Source organism: Pongo pygmaeus, chromosome 5 (assembly GCF_028885625.2).
Source record: "Pongo pygmaeus isolate AG05252 chromosome 5, NHGRI_mPonPyg2-v2.0_pri, whole genome shotgun sequence".
NCBI classification, from domain to species: domain Eukaryota; kingdom Metazoa; phylum Chordata; class Mammalia; order Primates; family Hominidae; genus Pongo; species Pongo pygmaeus.
Genome location: NC_072378.2, coordinates 89,142,047 through 89,169,067, shown reverse-complemented (window position 1 = coordinate 89,169,067; position 27,021 = coordinate 89,142,047). Strand labels below are relative to the sequence as shown.

Below are 27,021 nucleotides of genomic sequence, written 5' to 3'. Positions count from 1 at the left end.
CTTCTTAGTAGAGTTCTGAAAATTCTCTTTTACTTAGTAATAAAAGGTAGGTTCATATGCAGGAATAAGACACAGGAGATGTAAAAGCTGTTAGCAAAAGAGATCACAGAAGAGCTAGCTAAGGATGCTGGTTTAATCGCTGCCTCCCCATTTCAAAATGTCTTTTGTTGACAGGATTCTATCTTGGACATTAAAGTACCGATATTTAAAGGACCTGGAGAGATGCCTGAAATCCGATCCTACATGGAAGAGTTCCCATTCCCATACTATATCATTCTTCGAGATGTAAACGCACTTCCTGAGACACTCAGCGATGCCCTCAGACAGTGGTTTGAGTTGGTGACAGCCTCTGACCACCCATAGAACAGAAAGAGGAGTCCAAAGTGAGACTTAACCGTGGTCAGAAGGTCACATTGCTTACCCAGGTGCTCCCTTTTGGACAACTACAAAAAATTTTATTGTAATATTTTTATTTTACAGCATGATCTTACAGCCTACAGAATGCTCTCTGGCTCCCGGCTTTGCCTGGGCTGAGGTTTTTATACCAAACCTGGAAGCAGCAGCAGGTGCCTGAACTCGTAACTAGAGAAGAGTTATCCTTCTTCCCTCCCTCAGAAGCCCTGGCCTGGGAGGAGGTCATACCCCACCGTTGGAGCCCAGCTGCCTGCTTTCTGTTGCAGGGGATCTGGGCACCTGTGCCTTGAGGAGATGCTGCCAGGAGCATGGGACTCTGACAGTCCTTTGTATAAAGGATTAAAGGGAGCTGCCCTTTTGACCCTGCTCTAAGCTCTGCCTTGCTAAGCCCACAGTGTGTACCCAAAAGCTGTCAAGTGGCCAAGACAGCTCCAGTTTCTGGAGAGTATGAGGGTGTGTTTTCTTATTGTGAAAGGAACTACCTTCTCTTAGAGGGTAGGAAGAATGTGGTGTGTGTGTGTTCTCATAAAGCAACCGGACATTATAGGCACCCAGGTCATCTATAAAAACGATCCTTGGGCTGTGTAAAAACGAAGTGGCTTTTCAGTATCCTCTTTCACACTTGCTGCTTCGGGAGACTATGCAATGATGGGAAGGTGATTGCCCCTTTATTTCATTCAGTGCCATGGTCTCTGTTGTTGTAGTAATTTATTTGTTTAGTTCATTTTTTTTTTTCTTAACAGTTAAGGGGAAGAGTCATTCCTCACACTGCTTTCAAGCTGGACTGAGCCAGTCTCATTCTGGGAAAGAAACGCTGTGTCCAGAACTCAGCAGCTCCATCTATTTTTTCCAGTCAAAAGAAACTGATTTTTAGGCAGTTTTTACTTGGCCAGAAAGCAGTGCTGAATACTTGAAACTGTGTGCTCTGTTCTACTTAATGTTCTGTCAGAATGTTCTTTTGTAGGCAATATGTCATGATGTAATCATCTATCTCCTTGTCTGTTTCCCAGTTACACTGTGAAGTCTGCCACCCTTTTGAGGTGGTCATCAAAGACACAGATTCCTTGTTTAACCAAGTGTCCCAAAGCATGTACCTGAAGTTATATCATTTTTTATTCTAAAAAGCTATGCAGCTTATATTCTGAAAACTATTAAAACATATACCACTGTTGATGTAATTTGTGACTATTCTTAATGGAGGATGACAGGATTGTAAAAGGTATGCTAGGGGACTGATCTTCTCTGCTGGATCAGTCAGCTGTTACTAGTTGATGCTGTGCTAACATGACCCCCTCCTACTTCAATGTTGCTCTTACTACAAAGGTTATCATTTGCATTTATGTCCATGGTAGGCTGAGCTATAATAAATATGCTAGCTTTGCAGCAGAATGAAAAGGATGAGTTGGTGTAGCCTTATAAGGAGGCTTATAAAAATTATCCTCCATAAATGATGTTGCATCCCACTCACATTTCATTGGCTAAAGCCGTCTATGGGGCAGGGAGTTTAATCTTCCGGTAGGTTTGAGTCTGGGAGGGAAAGACACCAATATTATGACAATGCTGCAATCTATTACATCTGCCTTTGGAAGCTCCATCTTAGACCTCCCAAACTGGTGTGCCCAGAGTGATTCCCTTGGCCCTGGGTTAGCTCATGAGATCACGGACGGTAGGTATTCCAGGAAGCAGAAACCCAAGAGTGCCATTTTCAACTTTTGCTGCCAACAGGGCTCGCAGGAGTAGTGTTAAATTAATCTGCCATGTTGACAGTTGACATTTGTGCCATCCTGCCCATCCCCCCCCATCCCCCCAAACCCCCCAGGCCTTGGCCAAATAGGTAAGTTCTGATATTTAAGGAATGGACAGCAGAACACAAAAGTCCTCCATGCTGTCTTAAAAATCTCACTTTGGGGCTGGGTGCAGTGGCTCACACCTATAATCCCAGCACTTTGGGAGGCCAAGGTGGGTGGATCACTTGAGGTTAGGAGTACCAGGCTGGCCCATATGGTGAAACCCCATCCCTACTAAAAATACAAAAAATTAGCTGGGTGTGGTAATGCTCACCTGTAATCCCAAGTTACTCAGGAGGCTGAGGCAGGAGAACTGCTTGAACCAGGAGGTGGAGGTTGCAGTGAACCGAGATTGTGCCACTGCACTCCAGCCTGGGCGACAGAGCAAGACTCTATCTCAACGAAACAACAATAAAATCTCACTTTGGATAACTTCTTCACCACTCCCGTGGCTTCCACCATCACTGAAGCAAACGGACTGTAAAATTCTCCATCCAGGGCTCCAGGAAATCTACTCTTTGGTATTCTTAATTATATTCAGACATCTGCTGGAGCTGTACTTAGGCAACAGACTCTTTCAAATACAACAACACATTTAAAATGTCACTGTTCTAATTCCTCTATCCCAAACCCATTCCTTCAACATTCCCCATCTGGGATGACCACTCCAACAGCCACCCTGTTTACAAACTTGGGACTTAACCTATACATCTGCTTTACTTCCTTCTCCATCTCTATCCATACCCCAATCAAATTAATCATCTTGTCCAGTCAGGCTTCTGGACATCCTATCCCATCCCTCCCCCTACTCCACTGTGACTGGGGCTCTTTTAATCTCTAGCAGGGACTACTTCAATGGTATCCTGACCAGTAACTTCTCTTTGCTTGCTTCACTTCATCCTATTCACAACATCCAAGATCTTTCTAAAAGTTCTGTAGCTGAAAATCCCTTCAAAGCTCTCCCTTGTAATAATATTCAAGCTTCATGTGACCTGTGAGGCTCTTGCTTGACTCTCCTGTCCCTCCTCTCCCAGCATCCCTGCCAGTGTTTCCATGTGTTGTCTGGACTCCTCTTAGTGATTCTGCCTTTCTGACAAATACCTAGCTCAGACAAGCCCTCCAGGAAGAATAATTTCCCACAGTATGAACTGCAGCATTCTTTGTTAGCACTATATTGAATTTAGAGGTTTTCCTGCCCAAAGCATGAGTCTTTGAGCAAGGAGCATATGTGACTCACGACAGCATTACCAGTGTCTAGCAAGAGTGAGCCTTTTTTTTTTTTTTTTTGAAATAGAGCTTTGTTCTTGTTGCCCAGGCTGGAGTGCAATGGCGCAATCTCGGCTCACTGCAACCTCCGTCTCCCGGGTTCAAGCGATTCTCCTGCCTCAGCCTCCCAAGGAGCTGGGACCACAGGCGTGAGCCACCAGGCCTGGCTAATTTTTTGTATTTTAGTAGAGACGAGGTTTCACCATGTTGGCCAGGCTGGTCTCGAACTCCTGACCTCAGGTGATCCACCCACCTCGGTATCCCAAAGTGTTGGGATTATAGGTGTGAGCCACCGCACCTGGCCTGAGTGTTTCTTGATGGGAAGAAAAAATAATGTAAAAATGTCTTTTCTCACATATTAATGTATAGATTCAACACTATTTCAAAATTCCAACCAAGATCACAAGATGATTTGGAGGGAAATGATACAAAACATTTCTAAAGATTATAGAGAACAGTACTAATGGATTTTTTACAAGAAACTAGAGTCCTGCCAGATAATAAAAACATATAAAGCAAAAAGTAAAAACCCTAAATGAAACAATTCTGGACAGATTACTCAGACCCTAAAAGAATTTATCATACAGTCAAAAAGCATCCATCATAAAGCCCCAAAAAAGGAATGAGTTATATAATCAATGGTATTGATACAGCTTAACATCTAGAAAAGAACTTAGAGCCACGTGATACTGTAAACCAAAGTAAATTCTAGATGGAGTAAATATTTTAAAAATTAAAGTTTAAAAAAATGAATTACAAAGGTCTGAATGGGAAATGAAAAGCCTCAAAAGGCACAAAAATATATGATTGTATAAAGTTTCTGTATGTATAAAGAAATGACAAAAACATAGTGCCGATATAAAAGTCCTCATCATAAACGGACCCAAGTCATGAACAACTCACAAAATCAGTATAACTAAAAATGGCGAGGAGTATTTAACTTCACTCCTTTTAAAAAGTTACCAATTAACTATTACAGCTAATGTATTAGACAAAATTTGACATATTATTGATAATATGATCATGCAGTTAGCATCATTCATACAATGCCTGGTAAAGTTCAAAAGAGCTAATGATTAGAGTTCTTACATGTGCCAGGACCTGTTCTCAGTACACAACTGAGGTAGATGCTATATTTCACTTTACAGGGGAGGTAATAGGCCAGGAGAGGGGAAATAGCCAGAACACAGCTAGGAATAGGAAGCCCCAGGATGCCAACAGGCGAGGCAAGCAAGTACCCAGTAAACTAGTAATTGAACATTTTTGGTTCTATTTTAATTCGATACAACACTACTTGGAAAATTAATATGGCAAAGATTCGCTAACTCCACTTCTAGTGATTTAACCTAAAGGCGTGTGTATTGTGGGAAAGATAAAACAGCTATGAGAAAATAAAAGCAAAAGCCTGAGGCTTAGGGATGTTAGGCTCCTCGTTATTAGTGATGAAAAGTGCTTAAGACTGCAGTGGGTCAGCCATTCAAAGCTTTGTTTCAAATGATCATGAAGGCCACCGCTCCCGGAAAACCTTTGCGCTACAAAAGAACAGGACAAAAACGAGAAAGAGAAAAAACCAACACAAATTGTAAAATAAATTAACTTTCAATTTTAGTATTTTCAACTATACACATTTTTAAAGGCTCGAAAGAACATTCAAATACGTTTTCACCTCTTTCCCTCCAAAAAACCTTAACTTTTTTTTCGAGACGGGGTCTCGCTCTGTCGCCCAGGATGGAGTGCAGTGGTGCGATCCCGGCTCACTGCAACCTTCACTTCTCGGGTTCAAGCGATTCTCCTGCCTCAGCATCCCGAGGAGCTGGGATTACAGGCACCTTACAGGCCTCCAAGAGTGCTTGGGACTGCAGGTGAGAGCCACCGCGCCCGGCCTCCTTCACTTTCATTTGAACTCTCTTTACCAAGAACTGTGCTAAGTGCCCTACCTTTCTTCTTTATCACAACGACCCTATGGTGCACTGCTATCCTATTTTGCCGACGAGAAAACTTCGGCCAGCGCAGCAGCTAGGGCTCAGTCCCGAAGCCTCGCGCTCTCAGTCACAGAGCAACCCGCGGGCCGTCTCCTAGGAAACCGGGCTCGCCACACCCCTTGGTCGGACCCCACTTCCGCTCCTGCGCGCTGAGGCTCCGGCGGACCTCTGGTGGACATGGCTGCTTCCCGCTTACCCCCAGCGACGCTAACGTTAAAGCAGGTACCGGCGGTTCTCTGCCTTCCAGAGCCGCTTACCTGGGTCTGAGCTTCTGGATTCTCCATCTGTCCCTCCCCGCAACGCGGCGGGTTCCGGGGGGTCCTGACGCGGCGTGCGCGCCCTCTGAGATTGGCCTGATGCCTGCGGGGCGGTGCTTCGCTCCGCGGAGCCTGACGGGAGGCACGGGCTGCTTCCTTGGTTTGGTGCGATCGCGTGAGACGCGTCAGGTGCTTGATTTCCCTGAGTCCCGGTGCCTCAGCTGCCCAGTGCCCACGGTAAAAGTCTATTGCACTGAGCAGTGGCAAACAGCAAATGAGATTACCAAAGATTTGAACAACTGTTAATTTAGAAAAAGTGCTGTCGTTGTAATAACAACTTCTAAGAGACCGGCAGCCCTTTTCAGCCCGGTAGTCAGCTCCTGATTTTTTAATGGTTCTTAGGTTTGACAGAGCAGTAAGCAAAAAGATCAGATGAAACTCGTGATGCTTTTTTTAAAACATCTTTTTGAAACAGGGCCTCACTCTCGCCCAGGCTGAGTGCAGTAGCGCAATGAGGGCTTACCTCAGCTTAGACCTCCTGGGCTCAAGTGATCCTCCCATCTTGGCCTCCCAAAGTGCTGGGATTACAGGCCTGAGCCACTGCACCTGGGAAAAAAAAAAAAAAAAAAAAAGTTTTTCTTTGCCTTTTTCAAAATTGACCAACGAGAAGTACTCTGGTTACAGCTTGGTTTGCTGAAGTAGAACTTTCCAGGCTGGCGATTGTGCAGTAGTAATTGCTATTTACTCCTCCCTTTTACAGTTCGTAAGAAGGCAACAAGTTCTTCTCCTCTACAGAAGGATTTTGCAAACAATTCGGCAAGTTCCAAATGATTCTGATCGCAAATACCTGAAAGATTGGGCAAGAGAAGAATTCAAAAGAAACAAAAGTGCCACCGAAGAGGTGAGAACAAAATCATGGTGAGGACAGATCCTAACCCTTTTTATTGATCAGTGAATTTTTTTTTAAGTTTAGCAGACGTCTTGGAATATAGTGCCACTGAGCTGGTATATCTTGATCATTGCTTGTAATGTTACCGATTTTAAATTATTATTTTAAAATTTAATATTGTATCTACACTCTTCAGCATCATCACTTGACTTTTATGTTGTACATTTTATATGTATGTATGTATGTGGAAATCTTTTGGCTTTTCTAAAAGGCAGCAGTTCCAATACGTAGTATTGGTTCTTGATTTTAACAGATAAAATGGTATAGCTATACCTTGTTTAACCAGGTAAAACAATAACCAGATTTCACTTTATTCTACAGGATACAATCCGGATGATGATTACTCAAGGCAATATGCAGCTCAAGGAGTTAGAAAAAACACTTGCTTTAGCAAAATCTTAACTATAGCATTATTCTGAAGGATTTTCAAAGTCTCCATGTGTTTTGTTGCATTTAGGATTAACAATGGACAGCACAAAGCCCAGTCTTACTATTTATATGTACAGTATTTGGTGATAGAGAGCAAAGGAAAAACACATCAGAACAGTTGCCTTAACTGAAAAACATACCCTGCATTTTGAAAATGTTTATGGATGTCTCAGCAGTTTTTAAAAGAAGAAAAAAACCACTAACAAATGGTCAGTAGATGCTGGACACAATCATTAGGGAAGTGTAAATCAAAACTACTATGAGGCCGGGCGCAGTGGCTCATGCTTGTAATCCCAGTACTTTAGGAGGCTGAGGTAGGTGGATTACTTGAGGTCAGGAGTTCAAGACCAGCCTGGACAACATGGTGAACCCTCATCTCTACTAAAAATACAAAAATTAGCTTGGCGTGGTGGTGCATGCCTGTAGTCCCAGCTACCTGGGAGGCTGAGGCAGGAGAATCACTTGAACCCAGGAAGTGGAGGTTGCAGTGAGCTGAGATCGTGCCACTGCACTTCAGCCTGGGTGACAGAGTGAGACAGTCTCTAAAACAAAACAAAACAAAACAATCCTGAGATTCACATTCACTAGAATGGCTGTAATTAAAAAGAGAAATAATAATAAGTCTTGGTGAAGATGTACAGAAATTAGAGAACCCTCATACATTGCTGGTGGGAATGTAAAATGGTGTAGCCATTTCAGAAAACAGACTGTCAGCTCCTCAAAAGATGAAACAGCTGCTGTATGAGTTAGCAATTCTACCCCATGCCCATAGCCATTATTTGGCACTAAAAAGAAACAAAGGACTTACATATGCTAAACATGGATAAACCTTGAAAACGTTAAGTGAAAGAAGCCAGTCGCAAAAGATAACATGATGATTCCATTCATACGAAATATCCAGAATAGGCAGAAAGGTTAGTGGTTGCCTAGGCTGGCTGTAGTTGGAATGGAGTAACTGCTAATGGGTGTAGGGTTCCTTTTCAGAGTGATGAAAATATCCTACAGTTAGCTTGTGGTGTAGGCTGCACAACTCTGAATATATTCAAATCCACTGAACTGTACATTTTAAATGTAAGGTATGAATTGTATCTCAATAAAGCTGTTATTAAAAAACTCTTGAGGTATAGGACTGAAAGTATACTGACACCAGGAGATACCCTGGAACTTTCTTGAAAAATCCTGCATTATCCCTGAGGGTTGTTCAGGTATGTTCTTCAGATGTGTCATAGTTTGATAGAGGACTCATCAAAAAGATCACCACTGGGAACCTAGATCTTTGTTGAAAAGGGAAGAGAAAGAGAAGCTTAATGAGCACATTGAAGCACTTACCAGAAAGAAGAGGGAAGACTTCTGGATGAAACCTCTGTGAGTACCTTAACATTCACGTGGAAGTAGTAAAAATAAGATTCTGGGTGCAGTTCTCCTCCAGTGACAGGAAAAAAAAACAAAGGGAATTTGAAGAATACGTCAGAGACAAATACGTTACAACCAAAGTTGACTTCAAGGCACTTTTGAAGGAGATCAAATTTATAACAAATAATATAGTGAAAGTGAAAGCTTGTGGAAGATGTTGGAATCATCCATCCTGAAAATTGAAGTCTTCTGTTCATCAACAGAACAGCTAAGAAGCTAATCTAAGAATGATCAGCACCTGAAAGATGTAGACAACATTTTGCAGAATGATAAATGGTATCCAGTACTGGACTGTGCCTGAGAGGCATCAACTGAATGTGGATGTTGATGACCTGGAGTGTCAGGGTCCACCTCTATCTCCCAGAGCCTCAGAGCCCACAAGACAAAATAATTCTGAATACTGTTCCATGGGTGTAATCTACTAATTCAAAATGCCTGCCTGTGCCAATTTTCAGGTTTTTATGTAGGTAAGTATTAGTTAACCTGTTGCAAGATGATCTGACAAATAGAAGCATTTGTGACGTTTCTGAACAGAGAACACTTTGGAAATATTTTTTGTGTGACATGATTGATAAATACATGCTATCTCTAGTAAATCTAAAATCTTGAAACTCAAAATCATCCTTTTATGGGTGTAGAAGTCAGTGATTTAATGATGCTCTTCCTAACAGTGGTGTGCATGGAAAGGTTTTCATTAAAGAGCATATGTGGTTTGCATTTGCAAGATTCAACTAGCACAGACTCCAAGAAAACCTAAGTTTTTTTGTTTTTTAAAGCAGGTAAGGCCGGGCACTGTGGCTTACACAAGTAATCCACACAATTTGGGAGGCTGAGGTGCGAGGATTGCTTGAGTCCAGGTGTTTGAGAACAGCCTGGGCAACATAGTGGGACCCTGCCTCTACAAAACATTGAAAAATTAGCTGGGCAGGTAGCACGTGCCTGTAATTCCAGCTACTCAGGAGGCGGAGGTGGGAGGATTGCATTTAGCCCAGGAGGTTGAGGCTGTGGTGAGCCATGAACACGTCACTGCACTTCAGCCTGGAAACAGAGCAAGACCCTCCCTTCCCCCCTGCCCCCGCCCCCCAGAAAAAGGTAAAACTCTGAAAATTGAATAATCTGTCAGAGGTGAAAATTACTGTAATGGACATGCTTATAAATCATCTCTAAAGAACAATTTAATTTCTTCACTTATGTGTTTTGCTTATACCCTCTGAATTATAGGCCAATCTTGGTGATTAACCTAAGGGATTTATTTAGCAGTTTCTTCTAAGGTATGGAGCCACAGTCATTATGAAGTTGGTCTGAATCAAACTGCCAGTGATTTTTATAGAGGAATGAAAAAAAAAAACTGCTGGTGAAACACTTTATCATGAAGCAATCTTTGTCAATACTGTACTCTGGATTAGACAAATTACTTTCTGGATGTTTCCTGAAAACTGTACTTCTGTTTAAATGTTAAACTTTTGTTCCTAAAGTTTAAGATGTTTGAATGTCAGTTTATGTATTTGAACCACAATAAATTGATCTTTTTATAGTAAAACAAATTCAAGTGCAGAGCTTTGTAGCATAAGAAGTGGCTAAAGCTATTTATTATATAGATGTTAATTGCCCCTATGTCATTCCCCCCTTTTAAAATGTGCCATCAGGGCCTGGTGTGGTGGCTCATGCCTGTAATCCCACCACTTGGGGAGGCCGAGGTGGGTGGATCACTTGAGTTCAGGATTTCGAGACTAGCTAGGCCACCAGCTAGCCTAACCTGGTGGCACGTGCCTGTAATTCCAGCTACTCAGGAGGGCTGCCTCATCTTGAATGCGGGAGGCAGAGGTTGCAGTGAGCCGAGATCACACCACTGCACTACAGCCTGGGCGACAGAGTGAGACTCTTGTCTCAAAAAAAGAAAAAGTAAAAATGTGCCATGAAGTTAGAAGTTTTAAATTCATGGTACAAGCATTGCCATAGATGTGCCTGCAAGAAACACACAGATGACTTTTTTTTTGAGACAGGGTCTCTGTTGCACAAGCTGGAGTGTGATGGCACGAACATGGCTCACTGCAACCTTGAGCTCCTGGGCTCACGAGATCCACCTGCTTCAGACTTTCATTTAGCTGGGACCACAGGCATGTGCCACTATGACTGGCTAATTTTTTTTACTTTTCATAGAGAGGAGGGGGAATCTCACTTTGTTGCCAGGCTAGTCTCAAACTCCTGGGCTCAAGCAATCCACCTGCCTCGGTGCCAAGAGTGCCTCGGTGCCAAGAGTGCTAGGATTACAGGTGTGAGCTTTTTTTTTTTTTAAAAAAAGAGACAGTCTTACCTCATTCTGTCACCCAGAATGGAATGACTTTCTAAAATTGCAGAAAGCAGAACATATTCCTTGCTGTTTATAATATTGTAGTCGTATCAAAGGGAAAGAGTATTTCTCCTTAAATAAAATTACAAATAAAAAATTTATGTTTTACTCTTATAAAAGGTATTGTAGAATACAAAAGGTTTTTCAGACTGGTTTTGTCTTTGATTGGCTTTTATAATCCACACTTCAAAGAAGAAATGCATTTAATTTTTAATAACAAGTCAAAAAGTATAATATTGCCTTGCCTTGCATAACCTTTAACTATTGCAAATGATGTTTTGTCCTTCCCCTTTGTCCAGTATTTTCCAAATGGTCAACAGTTTAAGCATTTAAGCTTGCACTGAGAAACCTTGCCACATTTCAGCAGTTTTGTTTTGCTTTTGGTGGACAACACCTGATCTCGACTTTACAGCCAATGTATTTACTCTAAATTACACTTTTACAGACACAAGGTAAAGTGTAGCTGGGTGAAGGCACTCAGGAGCCGTAAAATGTGGCCAACCACAAGAAATGAAAATGTAAGCTAAACAAAGTATTCACACTCATTTTTTTAATAAGGAATTTAAGATCCATAGTATCTTTAATGCTTGGAAGAGACACAAATTCAAGGTGATAAAAATATTAATTAGAAGACACATAACATGCCTCAAGTATATCAACACGACTCACAAACAAGGCATAGCCATGAAAACAACACTCCCTTTATTTTGGGCTCCCAAAATCAAAAGTAAGAAAGATTAGAACTAATTTATTTAATCTATCAGATATTTAGTATACTCAATAATGCACTAACAATTTCTTTGAAAAAACACTAATACTGTACAATGTTTCTGTTTTAGTTTTTCCCACAGCTGTTGAAAATTTCAGCCTTGATTTGAAACATGACCTGCATGACAGGCTATAAGTTGTCAATAGTTCTGTTTCTTTGGAAAAGTACAGTTGTGGCATTTACTCATTTTAGCAGATAGCTAAAAGGGAAAAATAAGGAAAAATATACACTGGACCTGCAGTTAAGTTTTTGACAATGCCAAGGATCAAAAACAGATGAAACAACATTTGTTGAAGATGAAAAGGTATTGCATTGGTCTTAATAGATGTTGCCATCTCTGGGTAAGGATGCTGACTGAGCCTGTTCTGTGTCTTCATCACCTCTATTTGTTTTTTCTTCTACGACAGACCTCCAAGAGACAAGATCCATGTAGTAAGCCACACTAGGTCCTTTTGACCCTTCTCATTCTTCTGTAGTCTCTTTCCTGTGACTTTTGACAAAAATACTCAGTTCACAATATTAGCTGCCTGCTTCTGATGGGTAGGAGGTAATCAAAATACTCCCACCAAAGCACTCTATGGTCTAGACTTGATACTTAAAATTTAGTTTTCAGCATCCCTCAACAAGGATACCTTGAGGTAATAGGAGATATTTTGGTAAGTGAAAATAATTCCTGCTTGAAACACAGCCTACTGAACTCAGGATTTGAGTATTAGGCAGTTCTCAATAAATTGATGTATACTGAGGAATGATTCTAAAGAGGTTAGTGATATCCTGTTTGAGAATAGATTTAGAAAACTGAAGGTACTCTCCAGCTCTACAATTCTGTATTAGGAACAATAGGGAAATGAGAAAGTGCCTCTATATTGCAATCTAGTGAGTCTCTGGGGGAAGACCGTCTACCTGCGTAGTAGTTGTTGAGAACAAGACAAGCTCCCAAACACATGAAAATCAACTTGAAATAACATCAAATTCAGCCTGGGCAATATAGCGAGACCCTATATATACAAAAAGTTAGCCAGGACTGGTGGCACACGCCTGTAGTCCCAGCTACTTGCGAGGTTGAGGCAGGAGGATCGCTTGAGCCTGAGAGGCCAAGGCTGCAGTGAGGTGTGATCATGCCACTGCACTCCAGTCTGGGTGACAGAGCAAGACCCTGTCTCAACAAAATAAAAAACATCAAATTCATTCCATATTCAGGTAACAGTGACATATATCTACTGAATTATTATTTTTTTTAGGAATGTCTATATCTATGGATTGTCACTATAAAAAAAAGAAAAAAACCCCAAAACTGAGCTTGACAAAGGGAATAAAAGCATACTTTGTTTTTCTTGGTGTCCCCATGTTAATAAGTCATTTCTTCTCTTTGGCTCAATGAGCAGCATTTTATTACAATTACGTTCAATAGTCACTAGGTTCCTGTGTCTATAGAAGTTTCTGTGCATACATGGGATATTGAGGAGATGAATATAAATCCCATATTCCAAAGGACAAGCAGCTTGTCCAAAGTTTCAACATATCCAAGCTACTTTTACAACTTTGTTCTGTGTTTATATTTCATTATGGAACAAAGTAAAGTCTTCTGGCCTCCATGAAGTTGGGGAACAGTGGGGCCTAAGTTGAGTTATTGAATATTTTGCCTTCACTGCAAAGCAGTAGAAAGCTTTTGAGGTTCTTTAATGACAGAATTCAAAATGAAATACTTTCAAAAAATAGCCTTATTCATTATAAAATGTAGAGCAATAATCTCAAATTCAGAAAGGTATTCTGATATAATTGGGTTTGATTAGGAATAGGTTATAAATTTTCAGGTAATTGTTACATGAATGTTTTTTCCATTAATCTGCTTTAAAATCACTATATAACTGATTTTTTGACTGAAAATACAGAAAATATCAAACAATTTGAATCTTTCTCATTTGATCTCATTGTTTCCAGAGCTGTTAGCCAATTATTCATTATTTAAATAAACTGACTTTTCAATAAATTTTATAAGATATATTGGATCTTGTGACATCATGAAAATATTTCTCCTCAAAAATCTGATAAGTTTTCATGTGATTAAAATGTCAACAGTTGGAGAATTACGAATTTGAGAAAGAGGGTTTATTTAGCACATCTCAGAGTTACAGCTCTCTTACAGAAAGACACTTGTTTAGGCACAGCAGGTGTGTTCAAATTTATATGAATGACTACTTGAGTTCAGAAGGGATTACGTTTTTCTTGCTTTTGACTTATATTATTTCACACATCTTGAATTTTAGAGTCTAGGCTTACACATCATCCAGTTTCTTGGCATGGCTTGCTTAATCTGAGCTTTCAAACTTCAGATTAACCTGGACTGAGGCTAAGAGTTTATAATGAAACCCAAAACTAAGCAAGCTTCCCCTGGTTTCAGTTTAATTGTTGAAGTCTTCATAACTTCCAGGCATAGGAAACATGTATCTGGCACACTGTAGAATTAGTGATTTTTTTAAAAAGGCAAATCTGCAATATATACAATATAGTTGACTCCTTGGGCATAGCTATTATGCAGTTGCAAAACTGGAAATCTTCAAGAATCCTTTCGTGTTTCCTCTTTATTGGTGCTAATTTTCCTTCTGCACCCTAGTCCTTAGTTTGGCAAGTTCCTCTTCTAAACTTTTAATGTGTTCCTTCAATGTAGCCTTGTCTTGCTGGGCTTTCTGATTGGCTTGGCTTCGTGCTTCTTCAATCTTCCTTTCATACCACTTTTCCATCTGGGTAGAAACAGCCTCAAAAAAATACTGGGTAAGCTCCAGAGCTTGGGAAGTGTCCCGAATGTGAGGGCCAGTCTGCTCGCTGCCTGCTGCTGGTGGCGGCTGCCCACAGGTGCTGTTGGCTGCGGGTTGCTGGGCACGATGCCTTGTTGGCCCACTCTTCCCAGACTTCTTAGTTTGAGTGCCTCTGTTGACGCAGGGCCCAGCCTGCTGATCAGATCTGGCTGCCTCATTCATGGGTAGCAAGGCTGTCTGGACCTTGACGTTCCTCAGTCGGGAGCCTGTACAGTCAGAAGATGACAGCTCCTGCTGGAGTCTCTGGGTAGCAGTGGAGTGGAGGGCCTTTTCTTTGGGCCTAACCACTGGAGGGGAGCTGTCAGAAGCTGCTGCTGGACCTGCAGTCACCACTGATTGATCCACACCTGGTTTCAGAAGGAAAACAAATGTGAGAGCAAATCCACATTCACACAGTCATATGGCTGTGGGTCAGTATTTGAGAGTCTTAAGGATCCTGTATATCACCAGCCTTCTCCATCACCACCCACCATGTGTAATGTCTCCTCTGAGCCTTTTCTCACCTTTCTGTTCCTCCCTTCCACTTTGTCTCCTCTGATGATCACTCTGGCTTGTCAGAGCTTTCATGGATTCTGTGTTAGCCACACTGATACCATTTAAGCCAAAAAAGTTGCTGGCTTTTCCTTCAGCCTGCCTCAATCTACCTGAGAAGGCTCTGGTCCTGTTTCCTGATGCCTAAGGATGATACTGCTCACCAAGTATCTCAAAGCAGATTTGGACATTTATCTATGAGAATATGTATTCCCATTCTCTAATGTCTGGGCCTATTCCCTACCAGTGTACTAACTGCTTGACCCAAGCTCCAATTTGGAAAGGAGGCCCCATTTTCCATACCCAGAGCTCCAAGACAAGCTCCAAGACTAGTCCTAGCATGAAACATTTTCCCAGGACGTTTCCCCATGTTGTTGGCACAAAGATGAAACCACAGTTCCAGAGATGGCCTGTGGTAACACAAAGCACTTATATCAAAATCCCCCACTGAGGCCTAGTTACCCAGGCTCTGAATGTCCTCAAAATTGTCATTATTGAGTATAATCACTGTGGCTAATGTAAAGATGGTTTGCTTGCAGCATTTCCTATCTAGCACTGGGGGCAAGTTATATGTAAGAACTGATGTTTAATGAGGATTTGCATAGTTGGACAAAAGTAAAAGGCAGATCAAAGAGAAGGAAGAGGTAAAAGGCACAAAAGGCAAGGGAAGAAGAGCCCTGCTGAGGAGACCGATGGATCTTCATCACCTCTCATCTTTGGGGTCCACTCTGATACTATCAACACTGTACTCAAAGCAATGTTATCACCAATCAACAATTCTTTAATTCCTTTATTCAAATAAGTCTGAGCACATAAATGAGTGCTTTATTATTATATAGCAACTGAATATATGGTTACGAGCAAAATACAGTCCTTGCCCCTACAGAGTGCACTTTACCATCCAGTGTTTCCCACAGCCCTAGCATACGTACTGCCTTTCAGTGCAGGAGAGCACAAGAGCTGCTGGTCGTGTTCCTTTTGGACAAAACGGCTCTCTGTATATGGGTTACCTGTAGAGGACTCGCAAGTAGACGGTGTGGATTTAGCTCTGCAGGCTCTAGAATCTCCAGAAAGCTTCTGCTCCAGATTCTGAATCTTTAACATGCACCAGGTTTTTAATTCATCCACCAAGGATATCTTTAAAAAAAAAAAAAAACAAACCCACAAATAAGTACACAGAAGAATCAAGTGAATTTGATACGTGGTTTATGAATTAAAGCATCGAGGATGGACTTTTCAATTATAACAGTTGAGGATACCATCTAACAAACCCAAAAGTTATGACTTGCCCACTGCTATGGGTTTGGATATTTGACCCCTCCAAATCTCATGTTGAAATTTGATCCCCAATGTTGGAGGTGGGGCCTCATGGGAGGTGTTTGTGTCAAGGGAGTGAATGCCTCATGACTGGCTTGGTACCATCCTCACGGTTAGTAAGTTCTTGCTCTATTAGTTTTTTTTTTTTTTTTTTTGAGATGGAAGTCTCGCTCTGTCACCCAGGGTGGAGTGCAGTGGCACAATCTCGGCTCACTGCAAGCTCTGCCTCCTGGGTTCACACCATTCTCCTGCCTCAGCCTCCCAAGTAGCTGGGACTACAGGCCTCCGCCACCACGCCTGGCTAAGTTTTTTGTGTCCTTAGTAGAGGTGGGGTTTCACCGCGTTAGCCAGGATGGTCTCGGTCTCCTGACCTCGTGATCCGCCCACCTAGGCCTCCCAAAGTGCTGGGATTACAGGCGTGAGCCACTGCGCCCGTCCGCTCTATTAGTTTTTGAAGGAGCTGGTTGCTTCAAACAGCCTGGCACCTCCCTCCTGTCTCTCTTGCCTCCTGTCTCACTAGGTGATCTGTGCATACCAGCTCCCCTTTACCTTCTACCATGAGTGGAAGCTTCCTGAGGCCCTCACCAGATGCAGATGCTGGCACTATGCTTCTTGTACAGCCTGCAGAACCATAAGCCAAAGAACTCTCTTCTTTACAAATTACCCAGCCTCAGGTATTCCTTTATAGCAACACAGACAGACTAAGCCACCCTCCTATAGGCCACAGCAGGCACCCAAGCAGAGAGCTATCTATAATCTTCATTAAGTGACTTAGAGCCACCTTAAACTCAACCACCCAAAACCACCCAAATCTTCCAAACCAAGTACTTCTGGTTGCTTAGAAAGCCTGAGTCCTCACACACTCACTGTACTCATTCCATGTCTCTTATCTTGGTGAGACAGTAAACTCCCTGAGGGTAGAAACTATGTCTTGTTCTAAAACTGTAATGGCCTAACAATGCACAATACATGGAATGAGTTCAGGACAGAAATGGCATCTTCTCCAGCATGTTCGGTCTTCATCTGTTGCCAGCATATTCAGCCATGGACATAAACAGAACTACAGGTTCTTTTCTATTAACCTCATTTCAGTATCATAAAAATGATACACTATATAATGCAAAAGCTCTTAGGGAGTCTCAGCCTCCGAGTTTTCAGTGGCAGGTCTGCCTGAGCTCAGTGGGCCTGTGTGGTAAATCATAAGTTAAGGACTGGCAGATGCTGGTTCCTACCTGTCGTTTCTCCCCCTCATGCTTCTCCGTGTCTGAGTGCTGTTGCAGGCGGTTCAGGCACTCCGTCCTCTCTGCAGAAAGTCTCTCAACCATCAGCTTGTCCAAAACACGCATCTAGGAGTCAAGTGGAGCAGAGTGTAAGACTGAGATGATCTCACGGTGAGCCCTGGTTTCTCAGCTCCTGCAGAGGGGCTCGGGGAACCAAGTAGGAGCCCCTGCACGCAAACGTCAACCCCTTATCTGATTCCATTTGCATGTAGGACTCATGGAACTTTTTCAGAATTCTTGAGCATGTTTCTATGAGGCCAGTGTTTCTTTTTTAAAAAAATCTCATTTGTTAAAGTTTAAGAGGTATAAGGACTATGAATATACAGGCCAGGCGTGGTGGGCCATACTCCCACCACCTGAGGTAAGGAGATTGAGACCAGCCTGGCCGACATGGCAAAACCCCATCTCTACTAAAAATACAAAAATTAGCCGGGGGTGGTGGCACATGCCTGTAGTGCCAGCTACTTGGGAGGCTGAGGCAGGAGAATCATTTGAACCTGGAAGGCAGAGGTTGCAGTGAGCCAAAAAAAAAAAAAAAGAGAGAGAGAGACTCTGAATATCCCGTAAATACACAACCTGAGCCCATGCAGGCCTTGTAGGCCTTAAAACATTATTTCCCAGACTACTGTAAGAAAAAACTACATCTCAAAGTATGGAGATTTTTCTCTTCCCCAACCCCACTTTAAAAAATGTTAGTGGTTGCCTACAAGGCAGTAAAATGAGCTTTTATCCGGCTCTTGCAGTGAGCAAATATTTTTGGTGCTTCATTGGAAGTAGCTAAAGTATGTAAGAAGAGTGTAGAAGGAACTTAAAGGATTGCTTCAGAGAACAAGCAGTTGTCACTTTTTAATCACATGCCCTTCTGGAGTCCCCTTCATCTTGGCATTTCCTGTGGGACCCCCACACCTAGGAGGGCCAAGCTTTCACTGCTTTGACAAGGACCAAAGAATGAAAGGAACTATTGTTAGGAAGAGCCAATCCGCGAAGGCTCACTGGTGAGCTCCCCTCCTGTCAGGGACACACGTGGCATTCCACACCCAGATGTTCAAAACATTAAGAAAAAAGAAACATCAGCTCTGGAGACGTGGTGAGCACCTTCTGTTTTTCTCTTCAGTCCATGTTTTCCTGTGACCTGTGCTGCTCCTGTTTTCTAGGATTGGCCTACTCTCCCCACTCCTTTAAGCTCTTCCTCCAGGTGGCTGTTTTCAAGAGCAGCCATAGGTATACATTGCTTTGTTCACAGGTCACACTAACTGGCTCGGGTATGAGCATCTGACTCAAGGGTGCCACGGTCCTTTCTCGGTGATTTGGAAGGAGGGCTAAGATTCTATACCCTAATCTGTCACTCCCTTGAACTGAAGTGAGGCCCTTGAGGTATCCCAACATTCATCTCTCATTCCTCTTTCAGCTTAGGCTAGGCGAAGTGGGGTTTTTATATACAAAACAGTCTTCACTAATCTATTATTGACCTAAGAAAATATTTTTTAAATGGCCTTTCTATAAAATACAGATAGCAAATAAGCCTTAAAAATGTTTAATCTTACCAGTAAACAAGGAAATAAAACTTAAAACAGTAAAATGGCCTTACTCAATTTGGCAAAAACTTAAAAAAAAAAAAGGGCAGGGCATGGTGGATCACACCTAAAATCCCAGCACCTTGGGAGGCCAAGGCAGGCGGGTCGCTTGAGCCCAGGAGTTTGACACCAGCCTAGCCAACGTGGTGAAACCCCGTCTCTACCAAAAAAATACAAAAATTAGGTGGGCATGGTGGCATCCGCCTTAGTCCCAGCTACTCAGCAGACTGAGGTGGGAGAATCGCTTGAACCCAGGAGGGAGAGGCTGTAGTGAGCTGAGATTGCCACACTGCACTCTAGGTGACAGAGTCAGACCCCATCTAAAAAAAAAAAAAGTTGTAACAAATACTATTTTACGAAAACCGAGAAAATCTGAATATGGGCTGGATAACATTTTCTCAGGTGTGAAGGCAATATTGTTATGAAGTTGAAAGTGTTATTCTTATTCTAAACATTCTGAAATATTTAGAGATGCCCTGTCAGGACAGTCTGCAACTAAATCTGAAATAGTTCAAGAGTTAAAAAACATATGTGTCAGAGAGACAAGGCAAATGTAGCAACATATTAATTGGCTGACTGCAGGGATTATATACAAGCATTCACTCCATTATTCTGTGAACTTTTCTGTATGTTTGAAAACTTTTAAAATAAAAAGTTGGGAAAAGAAAAAAATACATAATTATTCTAATTTTGTATGCAATGGGAAAGGAGTGTAGCAAAAATTGACATATAAAAAAACTCAAAGAAGATAAACTCCAATTTTTTTTTTTTCTAGACAGAGTCTTGCTCTGTCACCCAGGCTGGAATGCAGTGGCATGATCTCTGCTCACTACAACCTCCACCTCCCAGGTTCAAGCAATTCTTATGCCTCAGCCTCCCGAGTAGCTGGGATTATAGGTGTGTGCCACCACACCAGGCTAATTTTTGTATTTTTAGTAGAGGCGGGGTTTCACCATGTTGGCCAGGCTGGTCTCGAACTCCTGACCTCAACTGATCTGCCTGCCTTGGCTTCCCAAAGTGCTGGGATTACAGGTGTGAGCCACCATTCCCAGCCTAAACCCAAATATTATTAGTGCTTTTCAGCACAGTGGGCTTATAGATGATTTATTTTCCTAATTTTCATATTTCTAAAAATGCTCTGTAATGGGGATATCTTATTTTTATAATAAGCAATTTAAACATGTTCTTTAAAAAGCTGAAATAAATGTACTTTAACAAAATCACATAAGCAGAAGCAGGCCTCTTCCCTGACAGCCCATTGGACACTCCCAGGGTGGAAGGGTGTGCTAAAGTCAAAGTTGGTTCCTGAGTTCATGTTCCGCCAGAACACCTTGCAATTAGGAAGCTGGGCCTTATGACATACTTGGTGCTGGGTCTTATTCTCCATCTGCCCCAGCTTTGTATTCATTTTGTCCTGAACCGATCCCAGCTCTGCTTTTATCTCCTCCACAGTAGCCTCCAACTGATTCTCCAGCTTGTTGATTAGAGGTTCACATCGACAACCATTTATTGGTGCCTAAGAGAGAAACAAAAAGGAATCAATCCCTTGTTCATTCCTTCATCAGGTATGTTTTGAGCACCCACCACGCACCAGGCAGTATACCAGGGGATAGAGATGATGGAAGAGATAGGCTCATCCTTGTCATAACTTTGGAACATCTTATAGGCCAAGCTTTGGGTGTACTAGACACTAAGATTCAGAGGGTAAGATATGGTCCCTCTCCTCAAGGTGCTTTTATATACCCTGGGGCCTCAAGATACCTAGTCACCTGAGGATGGTGCAGCAAGCTCTGCAGCTACACACCTCTGTCTGCCTTAGCCTTAGCAGCAGGAGTGGATCTGCACCGTGCAGGTGGGGAGGCCATCTGGCTTACCTTCAAAGCTTATGCTTAACTAAGTCAATGCCTAAAGTGGCTATCAGCCCCCAGGAATGCCGTTAAAAAAAAACCCTTGCTGAAGGCCTATGTTCCCTTCTCCTGACATTGCTTAGCAGGTACCTGCATCACTTTCCCATCCTTGCCCCGGTACAATGTGTAGAGCTGATATGCCCTGAACTCATGGGGTGGGGGTGGGGATGAACACCGATGCCTGTTCCTCTTTTTAGGGTGATTATGAGCATGCAGGTTCTTCTGGTGTCCAGGCTGTTGGTCGGCTGGTGGGGTGGGGTCAGAAAATGCTGACACCTGTGAGAGAGGAAGAGACAACACCCCTGAACGCTTTGACCTCTGCAAGACTGACACCAGTCAGTGGCGCCCATGTCACCCCGTTTGGGCAAAGAGCCCCACTTTGTTTCACCACATGGTGTCCTACTCCAAGCCACACATGTCAAAAGAAATATATCAGCACATTCACCTTATGTCTGATGTTAGCCAGATTTAATTTCTGTGCTCTGGCTCCAAACCAGCCAGCCAAGTGAGGTGGCTTTTTAGCTGATGGGCATGACGCTCTGCCAGGACCCTCACCACCCTGCCTCCCAGCCACCCTCTGGGCTGCTTTCTGTGTCTCCTGACCTTGGGCCTTGACTTTCTCCTCCTCTCATCCTTTGCTCTGGGTTCTGGGGAGGCTGACAGGAACTCTTCTCTGGCTTCTTCTTTTCTGGCCACAGCCTGTTCACTGCTGGGGGTGTCTCCTGCTGAGACACTGCCCTACAGAAGGAAAACGCCCAGAGACCCATTGCGTTTGCTTCCTTGGCCTTTTTCACTAATAGGGTCAAATTTTCTTTGCAAGATTCCATATAGTAAGGGACCCACGGGAACCTTTGCAAATAACATAAATTTCAGACATAGGAAACACTGCTTGGTGGTCTTAACTAACATAGAATGTTTTCCTGGTTGGTTGAACATTTGGCTTTTATTGTATTTATTAGGTCCTAAGCTAAATATATTCCTGGGTCCAATTCAATGTTGTAGAACACCAGGAACCTACCCGACACAAAACACCTCAGCATTAGAGATTTTTGGTCGTTTACATTTCAACAAAACATAACTCACTCATTCTTTGACCTTGGATGCAGCCCCCCTCCCACCCCCCCGCCCCCCTACTCCCCCACCCCAACCCACAAAATTCATGGCAGAGTAAGAATCCTTTGAAATGAAAAAATATCATATTTCTGGTCCTTGTGAGAATGTTCACAACTGAATATGTACAATTCACACCTAGGAAGTTAATCAGAGTTGCAATGCCTTAACCCTGGAAATTGATGAGAGGATTCTGAAATAGCAGATAGAAGAGCAAGTCCTTGGTGATAACATTTTCTGTGCCAAAAGCTGTCTCTATATCCCAGACTTCTCCCTCCTGAGTGAACTCAAAGGCATGGTTTATTCCAGGGCTACACGGCACAAGGGCACCTAGCTGAGGTGGAGGTGTGGGGCAAGAGGAGCTGAAATCAGCTCGGGCTCTGCTCACCATGCGTGCCCTGTGCACAGTGGGTCTGCCCAGGGGGCATCTTTTTCTAATTCATATAAGGGAGCCAGACAGGCTAGCATAGCCTTGCTCCCCTCCCTCAATGGAAGTGGCTTATGCCAGTGACTCTCAAATTTTAGTCCACATGAGAATCCTCTGGAGGGCTTGTTCCAACATAGATTGCTGGGCCCCACCCGAGTTTCTGATCCTGTGGGTTTGAGGTGAGGCCCAAGAATTATCATTTCTAATAAGGTCCCAGGTGACACACTGGACACCACATTTTGAGAGCCACTGCCCTACACAATCTGGGCATGGTGTTAGAGAGGCAGTGCTACCCACAGGGCATGGGCAAAGGCCACAGATACCTGGGCTGGTAAGTGTGCCCCCGATGTGTACTGGACGGGTAATGGGCAGCGCACACGGAGGCACATGGCCTGAAACCTTGGGGAATGGAGGATGTGAAACCAAAGAGAAAAAGACTGGCAACAGTTTGAAGAGCTCCAGCAAGGAGGAGAGGCAGAGAGGGCCGGGCAGCCACCAGGTGAACCTGGCCGAAGCAGGAAGATAGTTTCCCACCCTCTGAGCACGGGCGGATGTAGGGACGGCGGGAGGACTGCCCCCCACCTTGCTTTGGGCCACCTCATCTCTTGGCACAGACTGGGCTCTCCTCTCTTCCTTGAGCCTCTCTCTCTTTTTCCTCAGGCTTCGCCCACGACTGAAGCGCAAGACCTGAAGGAGGCAAACGGCATTGTTACAACCACTGGTGTGCGCAGCATCTGTGTGAGAGAATTCTCCTTGGACCAGGGGCTCTGACCTAATGGAATTTACAGCCTAGAGGGTGAGAGCAGGTGTTCACATCAAGCAAGCACCTCTGGACCACCTACCATCCTCCCAGGTCTTGTCCTGGGCACCACAGGGACTCGGAGACAGGTAGGATATTATCCCTGACCTCACGAAGCTTAAAGTCTGTGATAATAACTACAGACACTGATGCTGGGCCGGGACTGCCAACTACATGCACAGAGACTGTGCTCCAGGGAGTGCCATTCACATAAACTAGGATATGAATGGCGTCTCCTGGAGTTGTGCAACGCAGCAGCCCCGTGTGAGGCACAGTCTCACTCTCCATCTTGGTACACTGGACCTGAGCTAGCCCAGCAGATGCTCCCTTGGCCAAACTGTGTCCAAGTCACATCAATTTGATTCAAAATATTATTAAGGTTTATCTATGAGCCATGGTACCAACCACGGGACAGTTATCTCTTCCCCAAAAGGAAGCATTTACTCTGCCTCTTACAGTGCAGACTGACAGAATGGACACAGAAAAACATATGTGGGTCAGAACAGATCTCAGTTCGAACCCAGTAGCTGCTGGCTATAGGGTCTTTGGGAAAGTGATTTGACCTCTCTGAGCTCTGTGTTCTCAAATGTAAAAACGGGCCAGGCGCAGTGGCTCATGCCTATAATCCCAACACTTTGGGAGGCCAAAGTGGGAGGACTGCTTGAGGACAGGAGTTTAAGAGCAGCCTGGCAGACAAAGCAAGACCTTGTCTTTATTTTTTTATTATTTCTTTTTTGAGATGGAGTCTCACTCTGTCGCCCAGGCTGGAGTGCAGTGGCGTGATCTCGGCTCACTGCAAGCTCCGCCTCCTGGGTTCACGCCATTCTCCTGCCTCAGCCTCCCGAGTAACTGGGACTACAGGCGCCCACCACCATGCCTGGCTAATTTTGTTTTTGTATTTTCAGTAGAGACGGGGTTTCACTGTGCTAGCCAGGATGGTTTTGATCTTCTGACCTCGTGATCTGCCCATCTTGGGCTCCCAAAGTGCTGGGATTACAGGCATGAGCCACCGCACCCGGCCTCGTCTTTATTTTTAAAAAAGAAAAAGAAAGAAAAACGGGGAGTCATTGGGATTCACCAAGAAAAAATAGGTGGCTGGCACGCAGTGGACTGTCAGTCACTGTCAGGTGCTTCCCTACCGGCCTTCAGGTGGCTTAATTGGCAGAGGGTGTTTAACAGAATACAGATCTTTGAGTTGATGGAAACCTTCAATCTCTGGTCCGTAATAGTTAAAAATGTAAAAGAGTCCTTAGACCAAGAAGTCTGAGAACCACTTCCCCGAGTCATTTCTAAAGCTAAATTCAGATTCACCAGGAAATCAAGTATGGTGAAAGAAAGTGACTATACCCATTGCTCACCTGATGTATGGACTCTTAATACAGCACCAGAATCAGCCTAAAATTTACTTTCAGAGCGTTTGTGAACTACACCAATCAAAATGACAAGTGACACTCAGAGATCACCCAAACCCAAAATAATAATCAGCAAAATTCCCTCCATTCATCATATCATTAGTCAGTGAAAATAACTTTGCATGGCTTCCAGCCTTTCTCAGCAAACCAGACCATCTACCAAATGGGATGTCATTAATCTTTTCCCGTCCACAGAAGTGAGGGAATATTGACCCTGAGGCCTCCAAAAGTAGTATCCTATGGCTGGGCATGGTGGCTCACGTCTGTAATCCCAGCACTTTGGGAGGCGAAGGTGGGTGGATCACCTGAGGTCAGGAGTTCGAGACCAGCCTGGCCAACATGGTGAAACCCCGTCTCTACTAAAAATACAAAAATCAGCTGGGTGTGGTGGCAGGCACCTGTAATCCCAGCTACTCAGGAGACTGAGGCAGGAGAATCGCTTGAACCTCAGAGATGGAGGTTGCAGTGAACTGAGATTGCACCACTGTACTCCAGCCTGAGTGACATAGCGAGACTCTGTCTCAAATAAATAAACAAATAGTATCCTCTTAGTACTGCTGTGGCCCATTTAAAATCCATGTCCAACTAGGGCCTAAGGCAAGGGTATTTCTCTTTTCAGGCAAAGCAAACACTAATGCTATTTCTGTAACCACAGATCAAGAGAACAGTATGCATAACATCTTATGCCTAAAGTTCCTTGTTTGTGTTGAGAAAAATCCTCAGCATATACAATTATGCATAAAATAAACTTTCATAGCATGCCATCCAACTTATTTGTTATTCGATGTAAGCATGGAGAAACTTGCTTAAGTCTTTTTTTGTTTTAAGTGGAAACAAAAAAGAACTGCACAGGGAAATGGTCCACAGTAAGGCTCTTTGCCCTGTAAGTGAAGATCCTTGGGCTCTGGAAGACAAATGACAGGTGGATTAAAGATCCGTCAATCTTTCAATGCCTGGGGAACCCTCCAGTCCTGTAAGACTTGATGATCTTTGTATGGCTGAGGGTGGGGCTGGCTGTCCATTAAATGACCACATACTGAAATTGCCAGAGAAATGTGATGGGTTCTGACGTTTATACAGCACTTCATACTTTTAGATCCATGAGAGACTAGCATTTTTCTGTCAGGATTCATGGATGTGACTCCATTTACGATAAAAGCTGCTAGAGGTGGAAACCCCGCAGCTTTTCCTACTGACTTCCTTTTGTCGGGAGCTCTGTGGCCTTCCAGAGACCACTGAGAAGGACCAGCTCCATGCACAAGAGGGTGATCAATTTTGCAAAGACACAAATCTTAACCATTTCCAGGAACTACTAGTTATATTAGGCATGTTTTAAAAACTTAAATGAAATAAAGGCCATCCCAAACCCTGGGCTGGTGTCGGGTTATTTTGCAGCAGGGTTGTGTTCAAAATCTTCCTTTGACTCTCTGAGACTTTATCTTCTTCTTGCAGAATAAGATGGAAAGCCAATCAGTGTTTGCTATAATGTAATACAGAATAGTGCCAATCTGGAAATAACCTAAATGTCCAACATTAAGGAAATGGCTTAATAAACTATTAATAGCAACAAAAATAATATTATGCCTCCATTATAATGAATAATTATGAAGACTGCAGAACATTATTTTATAATAGGATAAAAGGAAGAAATACAAAAGGGTATATACATCATAAGCACGATTATGTAAAAATTATGTGTCTGTTTCATCTATTTTGTGGATGAAACAAAAAGTTGTTTCAGGAGGCTAGAATTATGAATAGCTTATAAATTATTATTACGTTTCTTTATTGTTACTTAGATAATGTCAACCTCAACTAAAGCATCAGCCACCATTTAAAAAAAAAATTAAATGATGGTCAAAATACCATTAGTCAGTAAAAGAGGAAAGAAAACTAGACTGTACTTAAACTATCTCTGGCAGGCGACTATCTGCCCAGAATGGCCCCCTCCCTCCTGCCTTTCTCTGGGGAATGCCCCTTCTCTTCTTAAAGTCCCTGTCCCACTTCTTCAGGGATGGGTATTTGGCCTAAACTCTGCAATCATGGCCCTCTCCTGCGATGTCTTAAACTGGAACTTCTTCCTTGGCTGAGTAGCTGGGAAATTATAACCCAGGCAGCTGGCTGTGACAAAGATCCAGCCACAGGGAGAAGATGAGGCAGCCCAGGCATGAACATGAAGAGCTGGACTTGAAGCCTTTGACTCCCGTTATCCTGGGCCCTCATGCATGCCTA

At 43.2% G+C, this 27,021-nt stretch overlaps 3 protein-coding genes across 17 annotated transcripts in view; 2 read left to right on the top strand and 1 right to left on the bottom strand.

The window, feature by feature from the left end:
- MDN1 (midasin AAA ATPase 1) overlaps nt 1-1,592 on the top strand; it is a 186,391-nt gene extending 184,799 nt beyond the window's left edge. For 2 of the 3 annotated variants that reach the window (XM_054491122.2, XM_063666411.1), the window contains exon 102: nt 175-1,592. In XM_054491122.2, the coding sequence (XP_054347097.2) occupies nt 175-363 (189 nt within the window). In that variant the 3' untranslated portion in view covers nt 364-1,592. The remainder of the gene's footprint in view (nt 1-174) is intronic. The other variant, XM_054491121.2, reaches the window with a different exon arrangement.
- A 3,905-nt stretch (nt 1,593-5,497) lies between these two features.
- Nucleotides 5,498-10,041, top strand: LYRM2 (LYR motif containing 2). The gene is made up of 3 exons (XM_054491137.2): nt 5,498-5,671; nt 6,467-6,607; nt 6,977-10,041. The coding sequence occupies exons 1-3, from the start codon at nt 5,627-5,629 to the stop codon at nt 7,055-7,057; spliced, it is 267 nt and encodes an 88-aa protein (XP_054347112.1). The 5' UTR covers nt 5,498-5,626; the 3' UTR covers nt 7,058-10,041.
- A 3,662-nt stretch (nt 10,042-13,703) lies between these two features.
- The window catches only part of ANKRD6 (ankyrin repeat domain 6), a 200,512-nt gene continuing 187,194 nt past the window's right edge, over nt 13,704-27,021 (bottom strand). For 12 of the 13 annotated variants that reach the window (XM_054491128.2, XM_063666412.1, XM_054491129.2 and 9 more), the window contains 7 exons: nt 23,161-23,265; nt 21,645-21,779; nt 21,132-21,317; nt 20,498-20,650; nt 17,513-17,626; nt 15,974-16,100; nt 13,704-14,779 (listed from right to left, as the gene is read on the bottom strand). In XM_054491128.2, coding sequence (XP_054347103.1) covers nt 14,208-14,779; nt 15,974-16,100; nt 17,513-17,626; nt 20,498-20,650; nt 21,132-21,317; nt 21,645-21,779; nt 23,161-23,265 — 1,392 coding nt within the window. In that variant the 3' untranslated portion in view covers nt 13,704-14,207. The remainder of the gene's footprint in view (nt 14,780-15,973; nt 16,101-17,512; nt 17,627-20,497; nt 20,651-21,131; nt 21,318-21,644; nt 21,780-23,160; nt 23,266-27,021) is intronic. The other variant, XM_063666421.1, reaches the window with a different exon arrangement.